Raw genomic sequence first — 24,086 nt, 5'->3', positions numbered from 1 at the left:
TAAAGTGATTAACGGTTCTGTGTGGGAGCTCACTATGCTACACAGGCAAAAGCAATATGAATACATGTATTGGTAAATCGCAAGTTTCCTCTATCACTCACTTATCAACCTACTTACTTCCTCTTTATTGTACCAATTTGTCTCTTCTCCAACCTGCCCACTGATCCTTTCTTAAACTGATTTCCGTCTTATTATTCCCCGCTGCCCCCACTCCACTCCACTCCACTCCCGGTCACAAACGTGGGTAAATATAGATTAAAGGCATTGTACGTGTGAGTGAGCACATATTATACCTGACCACGCCGTAGACACGCCTGTGGGCCGGGCTTGGTGCCAAGTCGCGATTAGAGTCCTTTTATATCCGCAGAGTGCGCTCATTTACCTGCTGGGAAGCACGTTTACCGCCTCGGGTCTTGGCTATTAGTCTCGCCAGCCTCCATGGTTTCCAGTGTCACGAGCTAAAAGGTCACAACAGTTTAGAGGGCAAAATATTGGTCCGATTTACAGCAAATTTCTCTTTCTGGGTTGGTGTGATTGTCAAGAATAAAGTCACTTAAACTTTATGAGTATTTTTGTACATTTTATTAAATAAAAAGTCATAATTTTATGAATGAGAATGAAGTTGCAATTTACACGGGAATTGGCAATTTTATGGTAATAAATACTTTTACAAGGAAAAAAAATCACAAAATGTCACAATCTAAAAAGGTGCAATTTTATAAATAATCTCTTAATGTTTATGAGAAAAAAAGTTGAAATAAAGTTGTAATAAAATAAAATCTTAACTTCACTAGGCCACACCCCTTAAAGGTCTATGTCCAAACCCCAAATACTACAAGTATGTGCAGTATTTTTCCTATATTTAAAAAAATGACAAAAATTGTGGTATTTTTTCATTAGCTTTTCACTTTATATGGGCAAAATTTATTAGGCGGTAAATCTGACTTTTTTCCCCTTTTTTTTTTTTTAATGCAATTGAAGCACACTTGGCATCTACTTAGATAACAATTCCTCTTATGTTAACAAACCTGCCAGACTGACACGGAACAAGCACAATTAAACTAAGACAGGGATCTAGCTCGCACCCTGGGCCCCGAGCTTCCGTTAAATCACAGATTAAATGTTTACGGCATTCTTTTGGGAGTTGTACACCGTGAAACCAGGAGGGGCCCCCAGAATTTACTGGGATTATATGGTGTGCTTTATATATGTAGGCATGCATGTAAAGAGAGGGGAGCTAATCCGGCCAGGAAGCGGCGGTGCAACAGGGCTTAGAGGGAACCGGTTTCAAAACAAACATGGCCAAAGATCTCCAAAGGTCCACTTAAAGCACATTCAGAGGGCTTAGATTGGTGCCATGGGGCCTGCAGATCAGATACTGCTAAAGTGTTACCGAGCAAGTTGCTAATCCCGCAGCGATAACTACTACTTTAAAAAAAAAATAAGAGGGCAAGCAACACCGCAGTGTGAATACTTTCATTTTGATCAAGTCTTAAGGTGGTCAGGGCCAGAAAAGCCTTCTCTGCTTCTCTGCTGGCCTGAACGCCAACCAATTTAATCACAAATTTATACTTCCAACCTGAAATATATCATTTCTTAATTGAAATGTAATTAATTTATTCCCAATAGTCTATTCTCTCTGTCTTTTCTTTTTTCTTTGCACATATGCGACATATCTGCGTATCTGATTTTTCATGCAATGTGAAGACTACAATTCAGATTTTTTTTTGGGGGGGGGGGGTGTATGTGGAAGTGCAATCTGAAATGGATCCAATGTTTCTTGCTTTGTCTTTTGCGGAAATACCTTTCATCAAGCACCCAGATGACTAAAATGCCTTCATGCTTTGAAGTTACAGGGCATCCTGTTGCTTTGGAACGCACTTGTTAGCCTACAAATATGTTTTTGTGTTGACGATTGAAAGAAAAAAGCGTTTGATGTCAACAATGTGTCATTTTTATTATTGATGCAATATTTAAGCCTTAGAACCTTCTGAACCTCTTGACGTAGGGTTGTTTAAGAGTAATGATACTAAATTGCGTTAATGACTCACACTTTTCCCATGACCCGCTCATCTGATGTCTTTGCGTAAGATGTTTGGCACGGAACACCAGATGTTGTTGGCGCGTCACGAGCGACAGCTGCTCTCTCGCTGCAACGTTGCTCCTGGCGTGATCAATCGATTATTCACGCCCAGACTCCGCACTTGGCGATCACGAGGCGGCTCATCCGACTGTCTTTCGGGGATAAGAGTGCCGTCATTTCTTCAGTAGACCTCCGAATCTCAGTTCTTCACCGGCTTCTGGTCGTGTCCCATCCCGTTTTAAGCAGGCAGTCGTTCAAACACTGGGTTGAGGGAATTAGAAGGCATCTCAGGGACCACACCTAATGGTTTTGTATCTTATTTAACAAATAGTGTATGTAGCACTTTCCTCTGGTGTTCCTCAAGGGTCAATCTTAGAGCCCATCCTAAAGTACTGTTTTCTATAACTAATTGAAGCACATTGTGAGTTCTCTTTGTGAAAAAAGTTAAATAAATAAAATGTGCTAATGTGAAATAATACTCAACATACTAGCAGTCTACCATAGTGACATACTTGCTGCCTCGATAGTTATTTTTTTTCTTAATTGCACTCACCGTGTCGTATCCTTACCTTACCTTAACACTTTGCATAGAAAGTGTAGTCACATGTTTACATTTTTAGGTGTGGGAAAGAAAACGCAACACAAGAACCTTTTCTGTATTTTATATAAAACAATATAATTTCAAAATAAATATGCTTTACTGTTTTACATGGACACATAAAAACAGGTTATTAGTGTTGGGACAACAACAAAAAGGAGCTAATAAATCAGGTTTCTAAGACTGATGGCGCAGGTGGTTGTTTTTTTTTTTATATACTACAGTATTTTGAACATGGTGGTAGAAGTAGTATTTGTAGTGTTGTTTGTAGCAGTAGTTCTTTTGTAATTGCATGTTGCAGGACGGACAAATCACACGTGCTACTTATTTACGTACACATCGACACGCGCGTTGCGTACCCTTTTTTTAAATCAGGTGTCCTCCTCGCTACTAAGGAACCATTTAGGGAATGTTAGTAAATATCTGATCTTTTTTTTTGGTTGGCGTATTTTTATTTTTTTTTAGTTATATATGTAAAAAATAAGATAAAAGCACAGAGGATCCATGCCAAATGGGACAGTCGTTGGGAGAGGTGGGAGACAACACTGCATATATAAATAGAGCACATTAAATATGGGCAATAAAATGAATACTGAAAAATACTCTATGACATTATAAATTATCTAGAATGGACTATGGCATGAAGGGATAATATTAGATATATATACAAGTTCAAAGAGGACGTACGGTGTAATCAAAGAACTACTGCGTTAAATCCCCATTTTCCTGGAAAAAAGGAACAAATAATTTATAAAGCACTTTTCTTAGTCTTTTTTTTTTTTTTTTTTTTTTTGAAGCGAGGCACTGGTTTTCCCGATGGAATCAAACTACAGTAGAGTTTTCATTCAGTGGTTTTCTTTCACGCCAGCTATAATAGCACGTTGGACGACTTGCGGTATCCCTTTCAAGGCACTCCTCGTGTCGTGTGCCGAAAATGTCCTCGGCGGAAAAAGCAGCCATCTTTTGGAAGATTCACCACCTACTGAGCCAGTAAAAGCCGACATCCGTGTTGTGAATCCATGCCAGAACGCTCTTCCTCCTCATCCTTGTCATTTTAAAGCGGTCTAAAAATCTCCCAAGCATTTTGCGCACCAGCACAGTAGACTCACATCCAGTGAAGTAAAAGCAAAAAGGTGGTTAGAAGGCGCTTCCATCAAATGATGCGTTGTTTTAGTTGTTTGATTGTTGTTGTTTTTTTTTTTTTGTAGCAGCAAACAGTTGTGTAGTATGCTGGTCTACACACTCACTCACACACTCACTTACACACACACACATACTGTAGATATACAGTTGGAGGCAATGATCCGTCCCTCTCTGTCAGTCCAGAGCGGAATGCTCACAGAAAAACGGGCTTACGGGTCAAAAATGTCAAAGTGCTGTGCTGTGAAATATCCATTGTTATTACGTTCTAATAATAGAACGGAGTATTCCTTCATCTTTTATGTGTGCGGTGCTCCTCCTTTCTCATCTTCTGGGCTTGTCACATCTGAAAGAGGAAAATCCAAGTGAGACACACATTTGATCTATTTACACGGACTTTTAAACGCTTTGCAAACGGATCTAAACAAATGGCAAGCATAAAATGTATAGGTAATATTCTACGTATTGTTGCGGCTGCCTATACGTAAGAGGCGGGCGGGTCCTTATGTTGCTGATACAAAAAGAAACTCCAAAAAGCAAAATAAAATAAAAATCAGAAAATCGGGCCAAAGAAAATTGTGGGGGTTTTTCCATCTACAAAACACTGAAAAAAATAATAATCAAGCATCGAAAACTAGAGTTAATAATTTGACCTCAAAAACGTGACCTGAAGTGAGTCTCACCTGCAGGTCCTCTCGTTCAGCTCTAGTTGGCGATCTTTACAAAACTCGTCGGTGTGTTTGCAGGAGCAGCGGCAGGTTTGCGGGTCCTGCAAGAATAAATGCTTCCTCCTCTCCGAGCACGGCTTGCAAATACTGGAAAAAGAAAGAAAGACGGGCAGACAGGAGTAGAGATGAGGATTATCAAGAGTGTTGAATTGCCAAACCAAGAAAAAGCGTCACCCTCTCTCAGGACACACGGCCCAGTTTGCTCTACCAAGTGTTTGCATAGCATGTGACAGTCTGGCTAGTATTGCTGCACGCGGCACTTGAACCCTTCCCCTTCCATCGGACCACTCTCACATGCCTTACGTTTGTTAGGCATGCCAACAGTAAGAAAAGGTATCAGCCTTGTTTTTTTTTTACCAAGCAGTGCAAATCTGCAGAGGTACCTTGACTTGCGAGTTTCAAGTCATTTGGTGAACAAGCTTGTAATTCAATTTACTTGTATATCAAATCAATATTGCCCACTGAAATGAGTTGAGATGCCATTCATATTAATCTAGTAACCCGAGAAATTACTTGTGCACAGGTCGATTGGATTATTATTATTTTTTTTTTAAGTAGCGGAGCATATACAGAGAATCTCCTGCTTTACCAACATCGTAAGAAGGCCTTTTTTTTTTTTTTTATCCGAAAGAAAATTTAGTGCTGCATCAAGTGAAGACTTTGGAAGTACAAACTCTTTCGCGCTTCAGGCATGGAATAGGCATTTATCAACTGTGTTTTTCCACATAAATCCCATCCAACAAAAAAAATGTGGGTTTGGTTTGACAGATAAGTAGAAGTAAGAACTCGTCAGACCGTCACAATTGCTTTCAACACAACAAGGCCGGACGAGATCTGAATCTCGGACGCTTACGTGTCACACACTAATCCCGACTTCTGTTTCTGTTCAAATAGGCAGCGTTGTGAAAGTGTCTGACGACTGTGGCGTCAGGCTGAACTAACATCGTTCCCCCTTGTGTATGTATCCTCAAATATTACAAGGACAAATTTGCTCGACCAATGAGTGACCTGCTGTAATTGACGTCATACGTTATGTTATCAACTGGCCACCGTTGAAAACCGGACTAGAAATACCACCTGGTTTTGCCAATGCAAGTGTCTCAATAAGAAGTGGAGCCAGGTTTTCTGTGTGGATTTAAGTCATCCAGTTCAAGTCAAAGGCTTCTTCAGTGTTGTATCTTAGCGTTAGCAGTTAAATTGTGTGAAGCGTGTTCACCGAGCAAGAAGAGTCCAGTTGTTTCGATTCAATTTGTTACTGTAGGTGTTGTGTCTGTTTTTTGGGAGGCTACAGTATATTCTCAACTGGACCACTTGGTGGAAACGTGACTATTATCTGACAACTATCGTCAAAGAAGACCAAGAATCTGCTTGGTGTGTCATTAGGACATTCCATTTTATTGTCAGAAAGATGGAAGGGACTCAGTTGATCCATTGCTTCATACACGGATGTCAAACCAACAATTGCACTTGAGACACAAAATGGAAGCAGAATTGTTGCGAGACAAGCACTTTGTCAGCAACACAAAAACAGTGCTTGCTACACAATCTGGTTTACAAATTACCCCTAGCAGAGGGGAAGGAAAGCAACAGATAGCCATCACTCATATCTGAACATGACATAAAAAAAAAGTACCAGCATTGTGCGTGGGGACGCAAAAAAAAAAAAAAGATGAAAAGCACATAGAGGGCAAAGGAGACGGAGGCGAGACACAGCAAAGCCACACAGACTAAACACGGCGATTACGATCCCGCTGATAGCGGAACGGCTAACGTTCTATGTGTTTATTCCCGCTCGTCTTTTATCGCCCATCTGAAGTTGAGACGTCCCGAGGAAAACGTACCTTTTACTTTTCTTTAATGACACATCACAACCGTTGGGCGTGGCGTACGGGAAACTGTTATTTGATATCCTTGATATTGCTCATCTACTACACATTTTGCCCTCACTAGTAAGATGATTAAGGGCACTATCACGATGACTAGATCGCTTTGGAAAAACGATTGTGTCCTCACTAGTTTGACCAATTTGATATACTAGTAGGAGAATATACAGTATGTTACTAGTGAGGCAAAAGTGCACCAGTTAACAAATGTGAACTACTCGTACATTAGTGACATCATAAAATTCTACTAGTTAATAGCTAGCATTTCACTCGTATTAGAGATGTTAACTACGAACGCACAGTTGTCCTAATAGTATGCACAAATATCTTACAGTAGTGAATTCATTCTACAAGGACACCCTAGTTGTTCACTTAATCGTCATACTAGTCAGGACAAAGAACAAACCGGTACACAGACCTTAAGATTGCTATCTAGGCAACGGCTTTTCTTAGTAGTGTTACGGCTAGTCGCTAACGTCGGCGGGCGATTTATTGGTCTTGACGAGTGAGATGGATTAATTCAGCAATTTAGCAGCGTGTACGACAACGTTAGCGCAACACGCACAAGCATGAAATGAGAGGGTGGGGGAGCATGACGGGCACGTTAGCGACATGCTAATGGACGGGGTGCGGATGTAGTACATTAAAAAGGGCAAAGGATCTCCTCCCAAGCCATCTTAATTACGAGAAGCACGACACTCAGGTGCAGGTAGGTGGAGAAGGCGGAGCTGACATACGCATCGCCAATTGTTATGTCTCGGTTTTTCTTTCGCTTTCGTTTTTGGCCTTTAGCCGAGCCTCGCCGGGATTGTCTGGAAGAGAGAGAGCACAACAACGCAGAGAGAGAGGGTCTGAGAGCGTGAAGCGAGGGAGAGAGCGGACTTTCTATCGCTGATCTCCAACTCGACAAGTTAGCCAACACAAGACGTCTATTTTTTTTTTTTTTTAAAAATCACGCCAATCTCCTTCATGGACTTCAGCTAGTTTGTGTCTGCCTCCGCAATGTAGACCGCACGACTCACTTGCCCTGAATTTAATGGGAAAAATAGTAGACACTTCGATTGGTCGGAAATCAAGTCGGCTGTGTTCACTCCCACACCGGCGCAAAATACAAATTTCTAACTGCCACTACGAAAATACCAAAAAGAAAGAAACCTCGACCCTTGCGCACCATTAGACTGAACTTTGCGCTATCCGCGGAGGCCGGACATTGAGCGATTTGCTCTGCTGATGCACTGCAACAAAAAACTGTGACCCTGCATCAGGTTTTGATGCTCCACAAACCGTATATTGTATCACTTAATCACTTTTATTACACCATAAAAACAATGTGATGGTCAAGGAAGAAGTGGGTTGCCACAAAGACAGGAATGTGCAAGAATGAAGGATTTCACAGGGGTCCCGAGGCCCCCCCCCCCCCCCCCCCCCAGGTCAACACCCCTGTCAGGTGTTCAGTTCAACTAGCATAGCAAAGCATGTCAACGCACTTGTGTGGCGACCTCACAAAAAGAATGTGCTGAGAACGTACAGGAGACATTTGCCATGTAAACCTATGTGAGAATGTGATTTAGTTTGATGGGTATTTGATCATTAGGAGAGAGGACGACGTGACTGGTAAAGATTCAGAAACACATGCACAACAATGCAACCTCCTGTCGACGCTCTCGTCATAAATAATAGAACGTTGTGGACCTAAAATGTTCCGTGAGAAGACAAGCGTGCAAGCAATTTATTGTGTTCTTTTCTAAAAAAAAAATAAAAATAAATACATAAAACTCCCCACATGAATGAAAGATAATAAACTTCCTCCGGACCACATCAATCAACACAAGCCTTAACTTTGTTATTGATTCAAAACGCAACTGGGAACAAGCTCATAAAGGATTAGCGGCTTACAAAGGATGCACCTGGGGCTTTACATGTGCACATTTTGCTTACTGGGCATTTTACTTTCAAGCATGTAAAGACCCTTTAATGAAAGTTCTACAAGGCTCGCTGGGACTTCTGAGTTTATCCCATGGCCCATAACCATTATTTTTTTTTTTAACATAGAATATTTCTTCCTCTATGAATAAGCCGCAATCAAAATAAAAGGCAAACATGCAACACATTTGCATATCAGACCACAGCTACTTGAGAGCGAGTACACGTCCTGAGCCTCTGAATACAGCAACAACAAAATCCTTCATTTTTTTGGTGATTTTTTAAAAAAAAATTTTACTCAACCATATGTGATTGCTAACATAGCTGTTAAACTATGCTAATTGTAATGTAAAATGTCAATGCACAATAAGTCATATATAACTCTTAACTACCATCGTTGCTAGCTGGTAACATAATGCAGTTAAGTATCCATTGCATCGACTAATTTAACACGCATACTGGCTAACGGTTAGCCGCTTAACAGCCAGCGCTATTCTGAGCCAACACGGCTAACTGTACGTCCTCATTCGTTGGCTACGATATATAACTCGACAAGCAGCTCACTTTTAAAGCGACACGCATTCAAAGTCACAGACACGACAGTGTAAAGCGTGATGGTGGTGAACCGGAGTGGACACAAATAATACCTGCACATCACATGCATCTTTTGCATTGGTATTATGAGTAGCCTAAAGTTAAAAAATAAATAAATAAAAGTAAAATTAATATAGAGTCTCTAGTTGGCGTATTTTCGCATACTTTTGTTAGACGAAATTATATGGTTTGATTGAACATTTTGGTGTTTAAATGTACAATATTTAGTACACTTGTGTGTTAATGTTATAGTAAAGTTCAGTCAAAGTCCACTTTCGCTCTTATTTAGAGAACTGTGGGAACAAAAGAATCTTAAAAGCATGTTTTAATAAGTTTAATAAGTTGTTTAAAGAGTGCGGTGTGCTAGCCTAAAGCTATATTCAAAAAGTGTTTAATTACATAGACTTGCTAACATGATTTTTCACCTGCTATGATTCCAGTGTGAACTGCCAATGCAACGCTTTTATCGAAACATGTCATTTTCCTCTCGCTACCATCATTACAAGCTGATAAGACCGTAATATCCGCTAAATATCCGTTATTACATTCACGCATATGTCCACATTCTTGGAAGCCCGCCGTAACAGTCCAAAGAGTCAACTATAAAAAAAGACGGCAATAGATTTATCATTCTGGTGCTAAATCTGTCATATGTGTTTACATGAACGTTTTTCTTCCTTGCCGGAAAAATTTGTCATGATTTGACAGCGCTGATGGGGTTGTTTTGAATAATTGCGAAATCCGGCGCTTTACTGCTCGTCCCGACCTCTCACATTGATGACTTCAGTCACACTGCTGGCCAACGTAAAACGAAAAGGAGCCAGAGTTGAATGACCCCAAGAGCGTCGTTGCTGGCGACCGCAAACCACTGTGGGACAACTCGTAAACAATCAAGTGGAGGTTAAAGAGGAGCCCCCCCCCCCCCCCCCCCACAGACACTTAACTATGCGACAAACGGCCCTGTATAAAGCCCAAATATAAGCAACCGCCCCTCGATATTAACAAGCGTTCACTTAGGGGATTGTCTTAACGGTTCTTTGGCAGCTTCTGGTGCCGGCGGAGCGACTTGAGCAAACGCCATAAACCGAGGTGCTCTTCAAAAGACCCCCGCTATCCATATCAGCGAGTGGCGATCGGAGTTAAGTGGATGTAAAGGAGGGGAAGAATGTAAATAGGAGGTAAAGCGAGAAGAGGAAAGGCGTAAAGGTCAGGCGTGGCGAGGGCAACAAACTCGTTAAGAGTCACTTATTTACCGGCGTGCTTTAAAGGCGGCCTTAGCCACCTGCACGGCTCAGAAATGTCGACTTTTGTTAATAATAAAAACGGGAGGGGGGGGGGGGGGAATCCACTGAGAATCAATTAATCGTGTCTTGAAGCTAAGGTAATGCATTCCTCAGTTACAACCTGCAGAGGCGCTGTTGAGTTAGTCTATTGCAGCCGTAGAGAACTTATGGGAAGGCCATGCGGATGTCTGAAATATTTCTGCCCAATACCCCCTGCCATTGAAACAGGACTTCAAAACCTTTAGAAACTGTGTCCGATCAATTTAAAAACTAAATTAATCATTGCACTACTCACTAAAGGTTATATAGATATGTCAGTTTAAATTTCAGGATGAACCTAAAATGCACTACAACTCTTAGAGCTTAACTCTTTGACTGCCAAAAACGTTAAATAACGTTTAGTAAAATCCTATGGAGGAGTGCCAAAGACGTTAAAAGACGTTTGTTTCAAAACAGAGGTGAAACTAACCATTTTCTATTGTTGATTACTGAAAAACGGAATAAGGTAGAAACAAACTTTTTTTTCTGATGAAAGATGAGAGTCCAATCTATTTTTGGTAGTATGTGTGTTTCCATAGTCCAAACACATAATTTTCTGTGGACCTTGAAAGATCAGTCAAAATGCTTAAATCGGCTGGCACCCACGGCATCCCTTTTCTGAAAACGTCTGGCAGTCAAAGAGTTAACTTAATTTGACCTTGTCTTAACTTTTCAATTGACGCTGTTGTGAATTTTGCCTTTCAGAGGGAAGCAAGTTGGACTGAATTAATTACCACTTGGCCATGTGCATTTAAAGAGATTAAAGAGGATCAAATTCAATTCCCTGTAGTGTAAAATACTTTTTGCGAGTAGTGCATTTCAGCGGAAGTCAAACAAAACTCAGAAATGTCAGCAAAACTTCTGTTAAGTGATTATCGAAAAACTTATGTGCTCAATGGCCAGATCATAGATGAGGTAAATCCAGTCTTGATTTGAGGTTTTGTGTCACAAAAGCAAAAAAAGATATATATTAGTGGTAAAAACTGTTCTGTTTAATATCTTAAAAAAAACAAAAAAACACTTTCTCTGCTTTTTGGTCATAAAATGTTGTTTTTGGTGAAACCAACCCATGTTCTACTGCTGATTACTAAACAACACAATAAGCTAAAAACAAGTCTCCTCTTTCTTTTGATAGGTTTGTTGGGTCTTGCGAGAGCTGCCAATATGCCCGAAAATGGTTGAAAGTGAATGAGTTCAATAACCATCATAATCAAATCCCTATAAAACGCTAGTAGTTGTCCTGTTCCCCTCTCCAGTACCTGTTTGGGTTTTACTTTATTTTAGATTAATCATACAATGGGTAACATCTCTTTTATAACAAGCTAGTAAGAATGTTAAAACACTATTTGAACCACAGCCTTTCTGTAAAGTTTTCATGACCCTGGAAGTCAACCAGCATTCACGGAATTACAGCTTATGTTCCACTTTGGAGGCTTCACCATAGTTGGCTGGAGGGAAACTAGTCAAAATGGCCGTCCTAAGAGACAGGCCCAACTTTTGTTTGCCGGAACGAGATCAAATCTCTGCTGGCTATTATTGTTCAACTCGAGCATTAAGGCTCAAAAGATGCTCTGTACTCACTTTTCGCGCAGCTCTTTCACTTCTTTCTTTAACCTGAAAGAAGGCACAAACAAAATGTGATATTAGATACAGCAGGGTAGACGGTGGATCCACCATCATCATCCTCCCAAAAAAATGTGGCCCAACTAGCTTTCACTTTTAAATGAACCCGACTTCTTGTGACAGGGCACGTGGGGTGGCTGAGTGTTGTTTCAAGGATGCGTACACACACAATAGCAAGTCTAAACACCTCCTGCTGATAATGCTCTATGGTGAAATCTCTTGTTGGGCAAAAGTATGAGGAAAGGCGCACTATTTCATTTTGCGGGGGGTCACGCACTGCGCAGACGTTTTGAAACATTTTGTGGCCAAAATCATCAGCGGGCTTTCATGAGCGTCTCAATCCATGAAGAGAATCAATACACTGAAAGCATCATCTGTGAGTGGCATTAGTGTTCCCAATGATTATGTTGCTGTTCATTTTTTCCTACGTCACATATTTTTAAAGTCAAATTTATTTAAATTTTTTTGCCGTTTCTCACATAGAAGCTGCTGTTAGCCACAGCTCTCGCCTAGAAACTCGTACGTAGACTTGCCGATGATGTCACACGAATGCACGCGCGTTAAAATTTTCCACCCACATTAGATAGTGTAGGCAAGAAAGCTTGGAAATTAGGCATGCGTTTATGATTGGGGTATAATTTTTGTGAATTCCTTCTTTGTGTGGTTTAATTTGCTAAAAATTTTGGCAAATTGGCAGATTTCCAATGTAATTTCATCCAATTGTAATTAATCACATGACTTCAATAGTTAACTCACGATTAATCACAAATTTTATATCTGTTCTAAATGTACAATATTTTTTTTCTAGGTTTTCATACTCCTAACGAGTGGATTTTTTTTTTCAACTACTAGAAATAGTTGAAATTAATTTTTGACGTCTATAGCCGTCAATGGCAGTGAATGAGTTAATATGCGGATACAAGAGACTAATTCAGCGAAAACAGAATTAATTGCAGCATCCACGCATTCGTCCACCGGTGTCGCCATGTTTGGTTTGTTTCTTCCCACGGCTTCGGCGCTTCTTGTTTTTGTCACGGCTGCATATCCCGCCCCCAAATACAATGTCGCTCTGTGATTGGTCCGAACCACCAGTGGTTCGTATCGGTGGAACTCAATGGGAGCGGTACAAGATTCAAGATTCTCGGGAGTTTGTGAACTCACAAATACCGCGGGAATACATCTCGCGAGAGCAAGGTTATGAATATGGGCGCCCAAAAAGGCAATTAATTCACTGATAATATTAATAATAATGATAAACAATAATTCCAAGAATATGTATATAGTAGCAACTATATAAGTAGTTATAGTAATTGCAGAAGCCAGCTATGATGTCTTTAACTGGTATTGATGTTTAACTTTTGTGTTTGGATTAACCCCCCTTTGCCAAGTGACAAGTATGGTGGCCCTCAAGGGTAAAAAAAAAAAAAAAAAAAAAAGGCTCGATACTGGACAGCTAGAAAAGACCAAGGGTCAACAGTTTTTCCTGTTAAGAAGATGCAAATTCTATGTGGACAAAAGTATTTGGACAATCAATGAATTCCTCATGGAAAGATTGGTCTCTACTAGACCAGGGGTGGGCAAAATCGGTCCTCGATGGCCGGAGTTCTGCAGGTTTTGGAGGTTTCCCTTTTCCAACACAAACTGATTCCAATCAACAGGATCGTTATCAGGCTTATGCGGAGCTTGCTGATAAGCTGATCATATTTCAGCTGTGTTGGAGAAGGGAAACATCCAAAACCTGAAGGACTCCGGCCCTCAAGGATGGAGTTTTCCCACCACTGCACAAGACCACTTCAAATCTTAGAAAGATACTGTATGCTTACAAAAAAGTAACACAGGTTAACTATGTACCTTCTGCCATCTAGTGGAAGAGCAGTTAATTGTTTTGACTGTCAATATACGTCGCTGGCAATGATAGGCAAGAGATACATAATTTATTGTAATGATCTCTTACGGCACACTGGTTGGGACTAACTGACTTAGAGGACAACCTTTCCTGGAGGAGGTAAAAATGCATCTCGCAGCTGCTTTAAAACTCTGGAAAAAGACTTCATGGTTGGAAAGGAGACATTACTTCCGAATGGCTCGTTTTATCGCCTTCGAAGATAATGGTAGTAAAACCGCATTTAATACTAAATGCGAAGAACCAGAAGGGGGGGGGAAACACGGAGAGTTTGGGTAGTAGCTGCATTAATATGTCTCCGTGCGATGGAATGAGGATAAGCCGGCGCACATGTATGGGGAACGTCTACTGGGATACGCTTCAACCTGCAGCGGGCCGTTTTATCGCGAGCCAAGCGAAGGAAGCAGACGATAAGGAGATATGAATCTAGCAGACCTGTCAAATGTGTCACAAGCCGGCGGAGGAGAATTTGACGTTTCTTTTTGTTGTTTTTTTTGAACCCATTCACATGTTTTAGACAGCCGTGTGTGTGTGTGTGTGTGTGTGTGTGTGTTTGTTTGTGTGTGTAGGGTTTCTTACCTACACTCGCATGCGCTGTGTTCTGTAAAACTCATGAAGATATCATTTTGCTGCCTTTGGGTTTTTATTCTTTTGATCTGTGATGGAAAATACACGAGGGTTAGTAACCAGAGAGAGTTACAAAAGTTAATCAAACAATCACAAGCCTTATTGTTTAACTCAAAAGGATCCAAAAACAGATCCAGGAACACTCTGGAGATACTTTATGGACTATAGTCAACAAATTGTTGAAACGATAATTGCCTTGTTGAAAAGCCACAACCAAAAAAATGTCTGCGGGTGCCAGGAATAAAATAATGATTCAACACAATGATCTACAAAAGCCACATAGTAATCCATCCCACTTGTGCGAAAACAAAACGACCCCCCAAAGGATCATCGATCAGCGAGTTGTCGGACCTCCATGGTCACGTTGTAGCTGGACGTGGGCATGCACTGCAGCGTCTCGTCGTTGCAGCAGCCGGCGCAGCGCGTCAGCACCACGCACGACGGGATGAAGATGTGCTCCACCTCCTCGGGGTACTCCTGCAGGATCTCCACCAGCAGCTCCCGAGGCTTACACAAGCTCTTGTTGTACACCTCCATCAAGGGGATCACTGTGGAGGCATGCGGACGCAGACAAACATATGACAAAAGGCTCATTTAAAAAAGAAAATAAATTTCGTTATTAAAAAAAACAAAAAAAAACCCTGTAGTGTAAATTGAATTTTAAAATTTGTTACAAAAATGTGTTTTAGAAATTATTGCTGAAAACGTACAAAGATTGAGAACTATGTAGTACTGAAGTATAGCATTAAAGTTCTCCGGATTTTTTTTAGGTGGCTGTGACGTCCGGCATAAAGTTAAGTCGCCCCGCCCCCATTTTATAAAATCTTGAACCCGTTCTCATCACCTGGCGCAACTGCAATGTGTATTTAACTAGCTATCTACACCCCGAAAATGAATGTCCCTTTAGCTAGTCTGCTGGCATAGCTGCTTTAGAGCGCCTCGTTGTACGCCATGAGTGTGTGCAAGTCGCACAGAAAAAGAGGGAAGAGTGGGGTTTTTGTTTTGAAAAGTCCGACTTGACAGCCGAGGTGTGGACAGGGGCTTCGCACTGGCGTGGTAGCATTTAGAGCGCCTCGTTATACGCCATGAGCATGTGCACGTCACACAGAGGAAGAGTGTTTTTTGTTTTTGTTTTTTAAACGTTTGTCTTGACAGCCAGCGTGTGTGTGGATAAAGGCTTAGAACGCCTCATTGTTACGGCACGGAAATTCTTTGGGTACACCCGTTTCAAAATCACAGTATCGCATCTGCCTCACAGTAAAAGGGTGAATTTTAGATTCAGTGAAGACTCTAGCTTGTCCTTGGAAAAACGATATCCAATTCACTCAATTAGCCCCCCCCCCCCCATATTTTACTTCAAATAATGTATCTTTGTTCATTTGGTGTTATCTTTGACAGTGACATGTCCTCGTGTTGTTGTTCATACAATAAAAACTTCTGTGACATTTTGATTTGGTGGCGTGAGATTTTGCTAATGTTATTATGCTAAAATATGAGGAAACATTGAGCCGTATGTTACTTCAAACATCAACAATAGCAAACAGTATAAGGCATTTATCAGGGCAGTCAAACTTGTTTTTATCAAAGGCCACATGGTAGTTATAACTGGTTATGACTGCCATATAAATGACGAATCATTATTATTACATAAGTGCTCCTGCATGTTTCATTATCACTTATTAGCACAACACTTATCATGGCCAGGGCTGCTGCGGGCCACATCATAATGACACAGGTCCGAGCCAGGAGCTGGGCTGTCTGATTGAAGCTTTATGTTTAGATATGGACAAAATTATTGGGACACGTAGCTTTTACACCTTCAGAAAGTGATAATGGAGGGAAAATGCAGAGTTCCCGTAGCCGTATGGCTATAACAGCTTCCACTCTTGTGGGAAGGCTTGACAGGATCTTGGTGGGGGGGGGGATATTTTGCGAATTTTATGTTAGACTTGAAAGACAGCCTACTGGCTCTGCTTGTCTTAAGTGCAGAAAACTCATCCAATGAGACAAAAAAATAGCCGCTTGAGCATTTATTGAATTTCTTTCATATCCAACAAAGTTAAGCCGAATAAGATCTTTAAGAGGTCTTTAACTAACAAATTGACTAAGAGGTTCAAGTCACCGCTTTTGCCGACATGTAAATCTATCAACGACAGGCAAAGCGCTTAGCTCGTTCGTCCCTTGAGACGCATACTGGACTGGCCGCTTCCAAGCGATCAATCTGAGAACAAGCGAGCGGAAAACAAGCCTCAAGCCGCCAATACAAACACGGCGGCGGTGCCTGAAGAATAACTACAAGTTTCTTTTTTTCCCCCCCAACTGCGACTTTTCCCAGATCCGATGGGCAATGCTGGGATTGTGCACACAAAAAAAGGGTGACATTCCATTCCTTTCTATAAAAGTGAGTCTGGTGACCGTAACATTTCCCTCAGCCTAACCTCAGACATGAAAAAAAATTTTTTTCAAAATGTCTTCATTTAAAGACCTTGGAGTGGAACGGGAAAGTGGCCACTAGGGGGCGAGCATGTGCCTGTACTGTGTCAAGGTGAACCTTCACATAAGTAGGCCTCACACGCACTCACTCTCTCTCACATGCACGCACACAAACTCTCACACACGCACACATATATGTACATGACCTCTCACATTCACACACACTCACATTCACTCGCTCACTCACTTACTCACTGAGACTTATTTGCTCTCTCACACAACTTTCGCTCTCACACCCTCCCACACGGCTCATTCACTCAAAGTTAATGCCTCACATTCACACTCACAAACCCACTCGCACGCCCCCTCGCTTGCACACTCACTCTCTCACTTATTGGCTCTCTCACGCACCATCACTCTCACACTATTCATTCACTCAATCGCTTTAAAGTTAATCCCTCACATTCACACTCACTCAACAGTTAAACCCTCACACACACTTCACATTCACTCACTCATACTCGTATTTGGTCACTCTCACATACACTCACATCAACTCACACACTAAACCACTCGTAATTAATCCCTCGCACACACTCGCTCTCTCACTCAACCCCCCCCACACACACTCACACACACACGCATACTTGTACTCTCACATACCTGCACACTCACACAAACTCAAACACAAACTCATTCACTCAACCACTGTCTCAATGAACCACAGACACACACATTCACTTGTACTCTCACACAATTTCAGACTAATCTCTCTCTCTCTCTCTATTTGTGTGTGTGTGTGTGTGTGTGTGTGTGTGTGTGTGTCTCTCTCTCACATACACACACACACACATTGATGTCAACCTGTCCTAGGTCACCTACCGTCATGTGGGCCTCTCTGCGTTTCCCTCGGTAATTGGGCACTCTGCAAAAAAAAAAAAAGGGACCTTATTAAAATATATAGGTACATTTGGCAGTTGAACCCCTTAGAGAACAAACAAAAATCATATGTCTCTCTCACTATACACACACACACACCATGGTATAGCCTGAGTGAGAGTTAAATCTATCACATCCAATGATAAATAACTTACACACCGGCATTAAAAATAGACATGATGTGTAGTATGGGGTTTAAGCTCAGCCTTACATTAACTTGACATTACATTTCTTAAGACAACATGGAGCTCAATAAAATTGCTTTCAACATTATGCTCAATCGGCAACCTGAATAAAACAATCCCACATGGACCCTTTTGGGTACCTGACCCACAGTTTGAGAAACCACACACACACACACACATATATGTACTGTGTATATATAGCTTTCTAGAATAATGATTTACACAGTATAGGGCCAATGTGACCTGAGCTTGGTACTGAACGTGGCAAAACGTTTCACAACCCAGTGTGCACGACAAGTGCGTTGATTTCGTAACTTTTATGGACTCCTGGCTGTAATCATTCCCATTAAAAGCCGGTAAGAATGTCAACCAGCCACTTCCCCACCACCACCTTCTCGACACCCCCTTTCACCGCTTTGCTGCAAATGTGTGTGTGTGTGTGTGTGTGTTTGTGTGCAGTGGTACCACACAAAAGGATTACTGGCAAGTTTCCATAGTTTGCAATACCTCGCTCATGTTGAAGGGACGTAGGGCCCGCCCCTTCCGGGTGGCGTGAGAGAACGAGAGAGTGGGGGTCCGGTTGGGAGAGACCCCCCGATTCCCCCAATAACCACCCACCAACCCACTTACTCAAAACACTGGGATGGCTGTCAGGCTGCAATGCCTCTTTGTTTTTTGTTTTTTTGTTTGTTTGTTTGTTTTTTTTGGGGGGGGGGGGGGATTAAAAGGCCTTAATTATTATATGTGATAATTTTTGGGGGATTCCTATCTTTTAGTGTTTTTCCATCTTCATCTTTGCTTTAATGACTATAGTATATGCCTTTCAAACTTGTGACCTATGAGCAGCCATTACAGTAGCCGGAAAGTTCACTGAGTTCTTAAAAAAAAAGAAAAAAAGAAAATTGAGTCTTAAAAGTACTTAAATCTTTTTTTTTTTTTTTTTAAAGTATATATATAATTTTAACTTTATCAAGTAAATAATTTTTGGGTTTTGTTTTTGTCTTTTATGTTCCCATGTCGGAACTAATAAGTGAATCTGCTCAAAGTTCCAACCACAGGTGACTTAAAATTTACCTTTGTTATAATAACAATAATAATACTAAAAATTATATGAAATTATCATTTTTAAAAATCATGTTTGAAAAAAAAGCTTGACAATGTCATTTCTGTATTTTCATAAAAATAAATAAATTAGATAACATTATATATTTAAAAAAAATTTGAAAACAAATACTGTATATTTGAATCCTTTAAAAATCATAAATGATATAGAAAAAATAATTGGATAACAATTTTTTTAAATCCTTGAATATTAAAAAAAAAAAGTATTTATATTTTACCTTGCCATTGTTACCCTTGTTATATTATATTTTTGTTTAGTTGAATACATATTAAATAGTAAATAATAGGTATAACATTTATAAAACTATTAAAAATATATCAAAAGTCCTTGTATAATTCAGTACCAATGTTGCATATGTTGGCAGTTTGGTAAAGGGCCAACAATGACCCGGCAAGGTCGAGTGACGCGTTTTCTTCCTCTTTTTTTTTTGACCCACAGTGGACTCACCTTGACAGCCGACAGCGTCAGAAATAATAGTGTCAAACTGTCAATAAAGTTCATGGTGTTGTCAAATCCAAATCCGGGCGAGGTGTTAGAATCCGCGGCGGTGCTGGTGGGGGGCGGTGAACTCCACGTTCATGAAGTTAGCATTGACAAGAAAAAGCTTTTAAAAAAGGGGTCCTGGGGGGTGCGTGGGTGCCGCGTCCATGTCGCTGGCGGCATGGGGGGCGGGGGGGTGGGGGGAATGAATAAATACAAAAAATCCTCTTTGCGCCGAAGACTCTTCACTTGTCGAGTGATCCTCTGGGGGCGGGAGGAGGGGGGCTGGGGGGACAGCCACGGGGGGTTTACTATCCACACATTATACACACAAACACAGACACGATCCAGGACGTCTCACATGGTCCCGCGGCGGCGCGCTTTCCCGCAGTGGCCGAGTGGCAACATTACGCACCGAGTTTTAATCCCATGCTTGTTGAGCCATGCAGTGGCAGTCAAATCCGCTGTTCGCACCGCGCTCCTGTACTTCCTTCGAGTCGAACCCAAGCCACGTTTAGCGGGGAGGAAGACCGCGTATACGCTCCGCTCTGACGTCTCCTGTGCGCGCACGAAAGCGGAGTCAGATGTTCAATCCAAGAACCCGGACGCGTCTCGCTCTTCAGCTCCAGCTGCACTCCACAGTGTGTGTGCGTGCGTGTGCGTGTGCGTGTGTGTGTGAGTGAAGCGGGCGGCCGTGATTGGTGCGCTCAAGGTAGGGGGCGTGTTCATCTCTTGCGTTTGGAACCCTCTTTGCTTCGACTCTTGTGATGGTGCCTTCAACTTGCATGAATGAGGGATGCGCTTTTCTTTATTTTGCATAGAGGCTCAATAAATGTTCAACAAAAATATCACAATTTGAAATCTGGTGGAGTTCCTCAAGGCTGACTACTCAGTCTGCAGATTTTTGTGTTTATTTAAAAAATACTTTGTTGCTGTGTTAGCGTGGGTTAGTGATTAACTACATGCATTCTGATTTATGTGCAGAATTGGGTTGACTCGCTATAGGACTAGAACCGGATTTCACACTGAGTACAACCCCCCCCCCCCCCTAAAAAAAAATATTTTTAAGAAAACTTGTGAATAAATTGAGAATAGCAATTTTTTATTTATTATTATTATTTATTATTAAGTATGAATAACACTGAAACTTAAATATTTAGCATTACAGTCTGCTTGCAATGGGGCCAAATGGGGGCAGTGACACAGAACGCAAAAAAATGGTGGGGAAAGAATACTATCTGTGGCAGCAATTTTGTAATAATGCACATTACCGCCACCTACAGGACCGGAGACAGTCAGGACAGCTCGACCTTGGCTCGGCACTGTGGCCCACTGAGTGCCATTCTAATTATAGGTCTTCATTATAACATTGCTAAAACAATAAAGCTAATAATGTCCTTTTGAACAGCATTGACAGTAACTTTCTCAATTGCATGTGTGTGTGTGTGTGTGTGTGTGTGTGTGTGTGTGTGTGTGTGTGTAGAGGGGGGGGGCACGTAGTCCAGGCACAAGCGTGCGTGAGCGGTGCAACGTCGGCGCCCACATGAGTCTCGCCGTGACTTCCCCCTTTTTTTTTCCTTCAATGGGCTTGTCAAGGATGGTCCTGCTCAGAAAGAGCCACCTGTCTTCTTCCTCTTCATTTTTTTTTGTGGGGGGGGGCAACAGCTGGTGTATCTTGGCTAGGATGTGCGAGGAAAGGAAAAGAGGAGTTTCCAAAGTGATGACAGATGAAGAGCTTCATTTAAATGTTAATCAAAGTTAAGAGTGGCCGACGTGCGGATCGACACGATTTGACCACTGATACACTTATTTTCTTTTTTTCTTTCTTTTTTTAAATTGTATTTCCTAATAGAGGTGTATCATGATCATTTTTGGCACGGTCATATTGTAGGTAGACTGTCAAAATAATACAAATGTATAATCACATCATGTCATGTACACAATTGCACCTGTAGTCGATTATATATATTTTTTAAACTTCAATTTCAATTTGAAATCAGAAGTAATGGAAAATAGTGACGGTCAATATAACTACAGTATTGTTCAGTTTATGTTAAAATGGGATTTGGTGAAATTTTTTGGGGTGATATTTGTAAAGAACATATGCAAATTTTGTACAGTTTTTCCTGCCAAAATAAGAGAAAAAATGTCGTAGCTTCCATGAAGGGCCAGACCTGGCCCCCTCCCCCGCCTTAGGTTCAACACCTATGTCCCAACGTATCATCATTATTATACCTTAAGGAAGCCATTTCACATCCTTCCGAGGGTTATATGGCACTTTGTGTTTCCATTCTTTTCTAAAATGCCATGTACTTCTTCTGGAGCATTTCTGAAACAAATGACATGACAAAACCAAAACATTGAAATCAAATATCTCATACACATCATAGATGCCGGTTATTAAATGTTCTGTATGTGTTTCGGTAGTCCAAATGGTCTGTAACAAGTTTAGCTGACATCACCGGACCAGCACTCTGGCCCACGGGAGCAGTGCAGCCAAGACAAATGCTATGAAATGAAGAGAACCGCCTGCTGGGGATAAATCAGTACAAATTTATGGAGAGGCGGCCTGAGTGCTTTCAAGGTGTCTCCATACAAAGGTGCAGCCCTCTGCTGGTCTAATCGGTCACTGCAGTTCTTATGAGGCCAAACGTAGCAGTGACTCTAATTAAGTGTGTGATGACAACACACTACTGCTGTCTGTGTCTTGACACGACAACACCTCGGCCAAGGAGGGAGCTGAGGCATAACGGGGAAGTGCCGACAGGAAGGATGGACAGAGCCATTCCGGACGGCGTCGCGTTTATTGAAAGACTAGCATGTGGTTTTGTTAGCGGTGACACCGAGGCTCCACTTTAACATGCACCATTTAAAGAAACGTCTCCTTTTCCAGCAGTGACGACAAACGCAAATCCATGCACGTCAATGAGATGCTTTGTGATTTGTGTTTACATGTTGGTTATTTTAGGTGGTAATTATGGTTACAGACACCAGTTATTTGGTTGTTTTTAGATAAAAAAGCGCCTCATGGAACTTTGTCAACGATGCAACCCTTGTTAAAGACAGTTTTAGTTGTCCTCGGTGTGTCATCGACGCTTCCAAAGAATTAATTACATCTGTTGTCTGATGTCCACAGCAGTGTCATCCAGAACAGACACTATTTTAAATGAGTCCTGGCATCAATCAAAGGATCTTGCCAAAATGGGTGGTTGCGAAGGATAGTACTGGTTTGTCTTCCAAAATATGGAGAAATGAATGGCTTTAATTGGAGAAGACTGCAAAATTGGGAACATCTTTGCTTTTGTGTAGCAACATAGTCGCCCTGCAACCCTTTGATAAATCGGATGTCCTCGTCTCCCTGCGTGTGTCTTTATGGCCTCAGCTGTGACATGTTAGTCTGCCTTGTAGAAATTCAAGAGTATCGACGTAATCGTCCTTCAACCCCAATATAAATCGGATGTCCTCGTCTTTCTGGGTGTGTCTTTATGTCCTCAGTTGCAACATACGTATTTCCTGAGAAATTCAGGTTCGATAGTTCCAAGGAAGTGGGCCATATCTCGATTGGAAAGTTCCGATAAGGACAATATTAGAATCGATCAACGTTGCGTAAAGAATCTTGGGTAGTGGCGAAGGATAGTAGTAGTTGAATTCCATCTCAAAGGATGGCAACTCTTGTTGAAAAGGGATACACTAAAAGACCTGAAAAGGCGTTGATTGGTTAAAAAAAAAAAAAACTACCAATCTAGTAGGTTAGCTCATATTGGCTTAACTAATAGATTGGTCAGGCATTCACCATTCCGGGTGGTTACAGGCATACCAATATTTTGGGTTAGCCGAACAACCAATGAAATCGGTTCCAATAGAAAGTCTTGATAGAGCACTTGGAAATATATTTATTGTATCAATTTATCGTATTCTAAATGTATTTATTAATTATTATGAGTGATTACTATATAAATATAGTGTTTAAAAATGGAAATGTGTGTCGAGAGAGATCACTAGGCGTGACCAGCTCAGTGCCCTAGTGGTAGAGTGTCTACCCTTAGACTGGGAGGTTGTGGGTTCAATCCCTGGCCGGATTATTCCAAAGACTATAAAATTGGGACCCATTTGCCTAAACTCATCGGTGGTCAAATCATTTTTGAGATCAATTGAGCGGTGACACAGTGATTCTGCTATGCCCGGGTTTTCCGGTGAAGGGTCTGAGGGCGTCTTTTTCCGTGGGCAGCGTACACACTAGACAGATCGGCAAATGGTAAGAAAAACAAAAAAGTTGCATAAGAAGCATTAAATGCTTGTCTTTCAGCATCGAGGTCGGAGAAACAATCATTCAGTCTTTTCCAGATGAATGCAACCGCAAATTTATCGTCATTCCTTTGATTTGGTCCGCTTGAAAACACTGATGATTTTTGCACGTGTGGGAGCATGTTCATTGTTGCGGTTCTACTGTAAATTGCATCAGAGGCGCCACCAGACGCACAAAATGGCCGACTGCCGAACCA

At 41.3% G+C, this 24,086-nt stretch overlaps 2 protein-coding genes across 5 annotated transcripts in view; one reads left to right on the top strand and one right to left on the bottom strand.

The window, feature by feature from the left end:
* mrps18a (mitochondrial ribosomal protein S18A) overlaps positions 1 to 24,086 on the top strand; it is a 92,328-nt gene that overhangs the window by 14,929 nt on the left and 53,313 nt on the right. The gene's annotated exons all lie outside the window — the stretch shown is intronic.
* Positions 2,730 to 20,218, bottom strand: vegfab (vascular endothelial growth factor Ab). Of its 2 annotated transcripts, XM_077553661.1 has the most exons (7): positions 19,552 to 20,218; positions 17,740 to 17,782; positions 14,776 to 14,972; positions 14,377 to 14,453; positions 11,853 to 11,885; positions 4,505 to 4,636; positions 2,730 to 4,167 (listed from the first exon to the last, which is right to left on the bottom strand). In XM_077553661.1, the coding sequence occupies exons 1-7, from the start codon at positions 19,603 to 19,605 to the stop codon at positions 4,146 to 4,148; spliced, it is 558 nt and encodes a 185-aa protein (XP_077409787.1). In that variant the 5' UTR covers positions 19,606 to 20,218; the 3' UTR covers positions 2,730 to 4,145. The 2 variants fall into 2 exon arrangements, with proteins under 2 accessions (XP_077409787.1, XP_077409786.1); XM_077553660.1 differs by lacking the exons at positions 2,730 to 4,167; positions 4,505 to 4,636 and adding an exon at positions 5,924 to 7,244.

Source organism: Vanacampus margaritifer, chromosome 19 (assembly GCF_051991255.1).
Source record: "Vanacampus margaritifer isolate UIUO_Vmar chromosome 19, RoL_Vmar_1.0, whole genome shotgun sequence".
In the NCBI taxonomy this organism is placed as follows: Eukaryota; Metazoa; Chordata; class Actinopteri; order Syngnathiformes; family Syngnathidae; genus Vanacampus; species Vanacampus margaritifer.
This window is presented reverse-complemented; position numbering and strand designations above follow the sequence as displayed.

Coding starts and splice junctions, on each gene's coding strand:
- vegfab (XM_077553660.1), bottom strand. CDS start 19,605: ATGAACTTTATTGACAGTTTGACACTATTATTTCTGACGCTGTCGGCT. Junction 17,783..19,551: donor TGACGCTGTCGGCTGTCAAG/GTGAGTCCACTG, acceptor TTTTTTTTGCAG/AGTGCCCAATTACCGAGGGA. Junction 14,973..17,739: donor GCAGAGAGGCCCACATGACG/GTAGGTGACCTA, acceptor ATGCCTCCACAG/TGATCCCCTTGATGGAGGTG.